The 8,930-nt window shown below is 45.7% G+C and overlaps 1 protein-coding gene across 5 annotated transcripts in view; it reads left to right on the top strand.

The window, feature by feature from the left end:
• NEURL1 (neuralized E3 ubiquitin protein ligase 1) overlaps positions 1-8,598 on the top strand; it is an 89,496-nt gene extending 80,898 nt beyond the window's left edge. For 4 of the 5 annotated variants that reach the window (XM_027898014.1, XM_027898013.1, XM_027898010.1 and 1 more), the window contains 2 exons: positions 6,825-6,971; positions 7,783-8,241. In XM_027898014.1, coding sequence (XP_027753815.1) covers positions 6,825-6,971; positions 7,783-8,024 — 389 coding nt within the window. In that variant the 3' untranslated portion in view covers positions 8,025-8,241. Of the gene's footprint in view, positions 1-6,824; positions 6,972-7,782 lie in introns of all 5 variants that reach the window. The other variant, XM_027898009.1, reaches the window with a different exon arrangement.
• Positions 8,599-8,930: the final 332 nt, after the last annotated feature.

The following is an 8,930-nucleotide window of genomic DNA, read 5'->3' as shown; positions in this document are numbered from 1 at the left end:
TCATAGCAAATGTCCCTAAGCATATTCAGAAGGAGAATGCAGGCAGCACATTGTTCTTCCCACCTGGTTTTGTTGTTGGGGTTGTTTTCCAGTTCTCTCTTGGGTCTACACAGGAATAAGCAGGTCAACGTAATGACTTTGTTCTGAGAAAGAAATGTAGAAACAATACTTCTATGAATTAATTAAGGGTGAGAGTTAATTGAAAATTCTCTATATTTTTGGGAGCATTGACTGCAAATGGTCTTTTTACCATTGTGAAGCCTTCATCAGTGCAGCTCTCCCCAGACAGCTGCCATTAAGAGAGATGCATAAAAGCTGGGACAGCGTCATAGATACCGTGGAGAGTGGATTGCAATGTTCTGGAAAACCACCCTGTTCTCCACAATAGACACAGGGAATCAAAAGCAGCTCTAGCAGCCACAGCTGCTGTGTTTTGGTCCCAGTTAGGGCATTTTATAAAAAGGCAATTATGGATACAGATAGCTACTCTCATAAAAATTGTAAATGCTGGATGGGATCCCAAGAGACTGCCTACTTCACCTTTCTGTCCTGAAAAAGCTCTAATGATGGACATGCCATAGTCTCTCTTGGAAGTCTGATTGCTTTACAGTGCTTCACTATCTACATAATGTCTAACCTGAATACTTTAGGAGTGTGAACCCATTATTTCTCATCTCATATAGAACATTCATGAAGAACAGATTGTTTCTTCACTCCTTTTAGCAGTAGAAAAATGTTGCCATCTAAAAATCATAGAATCATACAACATTTTAGGTCAGAAGGGACCCCAGGGAATTACCTAATCCAACCTCCTGCTCAAAGCAGGGCTAACTTCCAAGGTAGCGCAAGACTATGTCCCAAAACTCCCAGTTTTGAGTGTTTCCAGGGACAGAGATACCACAGTGGCTCCAGGCTCCTGCTCCAGTCCTTAACCAGCCTCATATAACCCTGGATTGGCCCAATCTTGTCATAACAGGATGGTATTGTTGATTTATGATCATCTGGTGACTTCAGCAATTCCCAGGCCTTTTTCTGTAGGACAGCTGTATTTCTAATTGAACTGACTAATTCCCTGTCCTGTATTTGGGTAGCTGATTATCTCTGCTTAAGTGCTGCTTTTTGCATTTGATCACACTGAATACCATCCCATTTACTTCTGATCCTATTTCCAGTTTGGCAAGACCATTTTGAACTACAGACCTTTAGCATACTCGCAGCCTTTCCTGGCATGATGTTGTCTGTACGTTCCATGGTAAAACTGTCTTCTGAAAATAAAATACTCTTTCCTTTTGTGGGTGGACATATAGGTTAATTTATTTGCACCTCTGTCAGAGCGATGACAGAAGGGCAGAGAAAGCTTCAGTCTGCATTGGACTTTGCTAATAATGGACTTTGTAAAGATAAAAAAAGCAAATGGAATTGATTCAAGATCTATTTAAAGGTGATTCCAGTGTGTTCAGCATGTTTGAGATCAAGCATGAGACAAGTTAGCAGCAGAGACAATTGATCTGGGGTATTTAGAGAGAGAAAGAATGTTTAAATTGATTTATTTAGAAATATTTAGTTTTTTAAAATTATGATTTGAAAGCTGGCTCTTGGTGGGAACTCTGTGCACACAATGAGCATGTTTGGCCTTGAGCACATGTATCTGGTTTTAGTTAAGCCAGGCTGGCCACACTCATTCCACTCTGCACATGATCTCATTCCACGCTCCTTGTCATGGTATCTGCACACGATCCAGCAATATATTAACAGCGTGAGTAACGTGTCTTATGTTGATTATTCTGTCACCAAGGGAGAAATGTGTCTTGTCTGGTAGGGAACTCTGATTGTTTTAAACAAAGCTCTATACTTATGCTGGAGAAAAGTCAAGAGCTGCGCCTTGTATTAGGAGAAAGAATTGGCAAGGTGTCTACTGGCCCTTGGGTCTTGGGCAAGGCCATTTTGGGACTCAGACTAGCTCCAACCAGAGAAAACTGTGGTTGCTACACTGATGAGCTCTCCTTGCACCGTGGAAAGGCCATTTGCCCTGCTGCCAGCATGCTTCATCAGCTCATACTCTGTGATACTTGGGGCACCTCCAAATTCTCCTATTAGTCCGGGAAGAGAAATGCTCCTAACAGTCTTTATTTTGCCTTTAATGAAATGACCAGGTTGGTGTTAGAAATGCAATGTGCTGTGTGTCAGCTGAGTGGAAGAAATATCTCCAGGCTGCAGGGAGGAGAGGAAAGGCTTGAAAAACTTGTTCAGCTGCTCAGTGTTCATATTTGTTGTGTGTGCAGTGAACTAGCTGAACCCTGTGCCCCTGCTGGGCCTGTTTTCAGTGTGTGTTACCACAGGGTGAGTTTTCTGCTAAGGTCATCTGTCAGACTGGAGGGGAAGGGCTATTGCTAGTGGCTGTCATTAGAGGCTGCATCATTCTCTTTGCATATTTACTGAGCTAAACTCCAGCCTCAGCTCCCATCTGTGCAGTAAAGGAGGTACCTCTCTACAGTATCTCCAGTGTCCCTGGTGGTGCAGTGGCTAAACCACAGCGTTGTCAACGCTGAGATCTGGGTTCGATTCCCGGTTAGGACACTCCCCGGGCAGATGGAGCTCGCTAGCCCTGTAAGGCAATCCATCTACGTCCTGAGGACCTCGCTGCCACCGTCCAAGCGTGCTTGGCCCCGGCAGATGAACCTCAGGATTAAAGGGTGGGCTCAGTTCCGCGCACACTGTGTCTCACCTAAAAAATNTGCATCATAGCAAATGTCCCTAAGCATATTCAGAAGGAGAATGCAGGCAGCACATTGTTCTTCCCACCTGGTTTTGTTGTTGGGGTTGTTTTCCAGTTCTCTCTTGGGTCTACACAGGAATAAGCAGGTCAACGTAATGACTTTGTTCTGAGAAAGAAATGTAGAAACAATACTTCTATGAATTAATTAAGGGGGAGAGTTAATTGAAAATTCTCTATATTTTGGGGAGCATTGACTGCAACTGGTCTTTTTACCATTGTGAAGCCTTCATCAGTGCAGCTCTCCCCAGACGGCTGCCATTAAGAGAGATGCATAAAAGCTGGGACAGCGTCATAGATACCGTGGAGAGTGGATTGCAATGTTCTGGAAAACCACCCTGTTCGCCACAATAGACACAGGGAATCAAAAGCAGCTCTAGCAGCCACAGCTGCTGTATTTTGGTCCCAGTTAAGGCATTTTATAAAAATGCAATTATGGATACAGATAGCTACTCTCATAAAAATTGTAAATGCTGGATGGGATCCCAACAGACTGCCTACTTCACCTTTCTGTCCTGAAAAAGCTCTAATGATGGACATGCCATAGTCTCTCTTGGAAGTCTGATTGCTTTACAGTGCTTCACTATCTACATAATGTCTAACCTGAATACTTTAGGAGCTTGAACCCATCATTTCTCATCTCATATAGAACATTCATGAAGAACAGATTGTTTCTTCACTCCTTTTAGCAGTAGAAAAATGTTGCCATCTAAAAATCATAATAGAATCATACAACATTTTAGGTCAGAAGGGACCCCAGGGAATTACCTAATCCAACCTCCTGCTCAAAGCAGGGCTAACTTCCAAGGTAGCGCAAGACTATGTCCCAAAACTCCCAGTTTTGAGTGTTTCCAGGGACAGAGATACCACAGTGGCTCCAGGCTCCTGCTCCAGTCCTTAACCAGCCTCATATAACCCTGGATTGGCCCAATCTTGTCATAACAGGATGGTATTGTTGATTTATGATCATCTGGTGACTTCAGCAATTCCCAGGCCTTTTTCTGTAGGACAGCTGTATTTCTAATTGAACTGACTAATTCCCTGTCCTGTATTTGGGTAGCTGATTATCTCTGCTTAAGTGCTGCTTTTTGCATTTGCTCACACTGAATACCATCCCATTTACTTCTGATCCTATTTCCAGTTTGGCAAGACCATTTTGAACTACAGACCTTTAGCATACTAGCAGCCTTTCCTGGCATGATGTTGTCTGTACGTTCCATGGTAAAACTGTCTTCTGAAAATAAAATACTCTTTCCTTTTGTGGGTGGACATATAGGTTAATTTATTTGCACCTCTGTCAGAGCGATGACAGAAGGGCAGAGAAAGCTTCAGTCTGCATTGGACTTTGCTAATAATGGACTTTGTAAAGATAAAAAAAGCAAATGGAATTGATTCAAGATCTATTTAAAGGTGATTCCAGTGTGTTCAGCATGTTTGAGATCAAGCATGAGACAAGTTAGCAGCAGAGACAATTGATCTGGGGTATTTAGAGAGAGAAAGAATGTTTAAATTGATTTATTTAGAATTATTTAGTTTTTTTAAAATTATGATTTGAAAGCTGGCTCTTGGTGGGAACTCTGTGCACACAATGAGCATGTTTGGCCTTGAGCACATGTATCTGGTTTTAGTTAAGCCAGGCTGGCCACACTCATTCCACTCTGCACATGATCTCATTCCACGCTCCTTGTCATGGTATCTGCACACCATCCAGCAATATATTAACAGCGTGAGTAACGTGTCTTATGTTGATTATTCTGTCACCAAGGGAGAAATGTGTCTTGTCTGGTAGGGAACTCTGATTGTTTTAAACAAAGCTCTATACTTATGCTGGAGAAAAGTCAAGAGCTGCGCCTTGTATTAGGAGAAAGAATTGGCAAGGTGTCTACTGGCCCCTGGGTCTTGGGCAAGGCCATTTTGGGACTCAGACTAGCTCCAACCAGAGAAAACTGTGGTTGCTACACTGATGAGCTCTCCTTGCACCGTGGAAAGGCCATTTGCCCTGCTGCCAGCATGCTTCATCAGCTCATACTCTGTGATACTTGGGGCACCTCCAAATTCTCCTATTAGTCCGGGAAGAGAAATGCTCCTAACAGTCTTTATTTTGCCTTTAATGAAATGACCAGGTTGGTGTTAGAAATGCAATGTGCTGTGTGTCAGCCGAGTGGAAGAAATATCTCCAGGCTGCAGGGAGGAGAGGGAAGGCTTGAAAAACTTGTTCAGCTGCTCAGTGTTCATATTTGTTGTGTGTGCAGTGAACTAGCTGAACCCTGTGCCCCTGCTGGGCCTGTTTTCAGTGTGTGTTACCACAGGGTGAGTTTTCTGCTAAGGTCATCTGTCAGACTGGAGGGGAAGGGCTATTGCTAGTGGCTGTCATTAGAGGCTGCATCATTCTCTTTGCATATTTACTGAGCTAAACTCCAGCCTCAGCTCCCATCTGTGCAGTAAAGGAGGTACCTCTCTACAGTATCTCAAGTTTGAGGGCTCCAAAGCCCTTTAGGAGTCTAATTTAATTTTAGCTTCTGCCTGGAAGTTGAGCACTCCTTTTTTGGAGAGGGGTAAAACTGAGGAACTGAAGGCTAAGTCTAATTGCCTCCTTTCTAATACATAGTCCTCAGAACAGATTTTGAGTCAAACATGAGCCCTCCTCAGTCCCTGTGCTCCACTGTAGCTGCTCAGTCTTGTTCTGCTGAAAAGGGCAGGAGAATCCGTGCTTTTGCTGTTTTTGCACAATCCACAGATGGCACTTGCAGTCCCTGCTTCCCAGGTTTGGTCTTTCTTGGCTCAGTAGCCTCCCTGCAAATAAGAACTGAAAGACCTTTCTGGTGCATGGGGTTTTCCTGACCTCCCACTGCTGCTTTTTCCCTGGAGAGTAGCCTCCAACTCATTGAGGACACTGTGGATCCCAAACCTCTGTGTCTCTGGCTCCTTATATGGTAACATGAAGAAGTCTGAGCATTCTAGTTCTGATTTGGACTTACCCTGGTTGTCTTCTCTGCTAGGGAACTAGAAACTTTAAAACCATAGGCAAGCTAGTCCTTACCACCAGGAAACCATCCTTTGGTGCATGCACATGTTTGCTGCTGTCTCACCACTTGCTTAGTGAAGACCAGGCTGCATCAGTAACAATGAAAGTCGCCCTACAAATTCTTTGCAGCAGGTAAAGTTTTAAGCATTCCCAGTATTTTTTCCTTCTGGAAGGGGCTTTAAGATATTTGTTGTTATAACAGCAAAATAAAGAAGCTGAGGTGGACGGAGGGTGCAGACAGGCTGTGGAATAGAGCTGGCTTTTCTGGCAGACAGCATACTACCATGGAGATGGTGGGCAGTGAAAGCAGAAGATAATGGAGCTGGGGACACCTAGGAGAGGCTTGAAGAGGCTCTGCTCTCTTGAGCCATCACATCTAGGCCTGCAGGGAGTGGAGAAGATGTTCCTGAATGGGGGGAGAGGTCTCCTTCATCCCAGATCCAAATGTGTTTTGGTGACTTATCCCTGCCTCTGACAAGCCACCCTACCAAAGAAGCAGAGCAGTGAGCATAGCTAAGGTTTTCTGATTGCCAGACCATCATGTTTGTCTCTGGAAAGTCCTTGAGTGACTGTGTGTATTTTTTGGAGCCTGGAACCGTGCAGTTTTGCACAAGGTTAGCAAAAAGTGCTTTGACAAGGTGGTGCTTTGACACTTGTTGTGCCGGAGTCCTACCCACCCTTCTGCAGGTTATGTCCTCTACTGCTACAAACCCGTGGCTGGCTGTAGTGCTAAAGGCACATATGAGCAGGAAACCACATGGGAAATAACTGCACTAAATGGCTTGGGACACATTTAAGGGTAGAAACAAAGAGTTATGATGGCTAAGGGAGCTCCAGCAAATTTCAGTGGATGTGGGAGTTTGTTCAGGACCAGCTGCTAGCATTAAAAAAGGCATATGAGGATTCTCATGCTGATGAGACTAATCCTGACAAGCAGTGAGAGCTGCACCCCCTGCCACGTATCCCCAGTGCCTTGTCAGCCTCAATTTTTAAAAATAACTGTAGGTTTCTTTTCTCACGGTGCAGGTTCCACCATATTAGCAGAACGGCTGGGATTGTCCACACCAAGCTCACCCACATCAACACCCAATTCCCCCACCGTCCTCTGCAGTGGTGTCTCTGGCCCCTTATTGTCTACATGTGGCTCTGGCCCCCTCTGCAGCTCTATCAGTGGTAAGTGTGGTGGGATCCCCTGCTGCCTATCCTTTGCCCCCCCACTGCCTCCCTTCACAGTCTCACACTTGTCTCCCAGAAGGATTCTAAAACCACAATAATCAACAGACTATTATTATTATTATCCTGTCAGCTCCCCTGGGGAGGAAGGGAGAGCAGAGCCTCTGCAAAGGCTATTTTCAGTCTGTTTTACATGGAAGCTGCTTAGATGCCTAGACAGCAATATTTCTCCAACCCTTTTCATCAGGAAAGGTCCCAAGGGAAGCAGCGATTTTCTGCTCCGTGCACAGCCCTGTGATGCAGAACTTCTGGAGAGCTGTGTGGCAGTGACATGTTGCTAGCTTAGACTGGAGCTAAGGGGTCTGTCTACAGCTCCACCTTCTCTCTCCACATACCTTCAGTACCCTCTTCAGCAAAACATAGTATTGCCGATGAAATACCGTGATATTTAGATAAATGTACGTGCAGTAGAAAAGGATAGGCTGTTCTGCAGCACTTTTAAAACTCCCAGGCACCTCCATGATCCCAAGGCATTGATCGTGGGATATGTAGCTTACCAAATCCTTCTTGCATAGGAACAGCTGTCTCTTGGTTTGCTCTGTGTGGGTAGCAAACCCCAGTAGATGTTGCCTTTCTGCTGTCTTGAGCACTGGCATTAACCAGCGAGTGGGACAGTAGGTCACAGGAAGGAACCCTGGTCCTGTAGTGTCCATTTTTGCTAGGGCATGGTTCTGTGCAGCTGGCTTCAGGGCAGAAATTACCTCGGGATGTCAGGAAGCAACATGAGTAACCCTGTTTTTTTGTGTTGCAGGCACAGCTCCCAACTCTCCAAGCAGCTTGCCTGAGTCACCGATTTTCTCATCCGTCTCAGGGCCCTGGGTAGATGAATGCACCATCTGCTATGAGAACATGGTAGACACAGTCATTTACTCCTGTGGACACATGTGTCTCTGCTATTCATGTGGGCTGAAGCTCAAGAAGATGGCCAATGCTTGCTGCCCCATTTGCAGACGGGCCATCAAAGATATCATCAAAACATACCGCAGCACTTAGAGCAACAGCAGATGCTGTGGTGGGGGACTGGGCAGGTCAGGAGGAGGCCATGAAACAGCACAGGTCTTGGTCTCTATTTATCACCCAGGAGATTCAAAAACTGTCACTCATCATCACCCTGATCCCCTCTTCCACGGACAGCAGATGAGACAAGCTTACGTGCTGCTCGTATACCCTCCAATCAAGCCCTGGGGCTGAACTCCAGTGTGTCAGGGAAGTTGCGATGGATTACTCTCCCTTGTGGATTTTCAACTTTATCTCAAAAAAAGCCAGCTGGTGCAATCATCCCTTTTCTACACCGTGCACAGCAGAGGGGAGTCTCCACTGTTTAGCAAGTACAGCAAGTGGTAAAAGGTTCAGTGCTACACATCTCCTTCTAGAGGCACCCCACGTGCAGAGACAGCAGAAGAGAAGAAACAACCAACATGTTTGTGTACAGCCAGCCTGACCATAGGAGGCCCCTTAGGAAGGATGGAGCAAGGCAAGCTTTGAACCAGTGAGGGAGGTGCAGTGAGCACACTCACAGCAGAAAGGCTGTGCAAGAAAGGAACCCAAGATTTGTGAAGCAAAGCCCACCTCAGCAAACCCCACCATGAAGCAATGCCCGCAGACAGAAGAACAGCCCCACAGCAGCCCCTTGAAGGCTGCCCCCTCACCTCCTCCCTGACAGAGGCATTCAGGGTAGGTTTGGTAACAGCCTTGCTCCCTTCCAGCAGCATCCAGCCACCTCCTATCACCATCCCCTTGCGTGATGAGTGGCTCTCAAACCCCACCACTACCAATTTGTGTGTGGTCTCCACACACCACAAGGGATTCAGCAGCATCTCTATTCCCACAGGCCTGTGGGAGAGGGAGACATATCTCCCTCACCTCTCTCCCACTACCATCCAGACAGCACTTGTGAGG

This window comes from Empidonax traillii, unplaced genomic scaffold (assembly GCF_003031625.1).
Source record: "Empidonax traillii isolate 1590-97213 ecotype Southwest subspecies unplaced genomic scaffold, ASM303162v1 scaffold574:size890810, whole genome shotgun sequence".
In the NCBI taxonomy this organism is placed as follows: Eukaryota; Metazoa; Chordata; class Aves; order Passeriformes; family Tyrannidae; genus Empidonax; species Empidonax traillii.
Note: the sequence above shows the minus strand (reverse complement) of the source record. Positions and strands in the feature narration are given on the sequence as shown.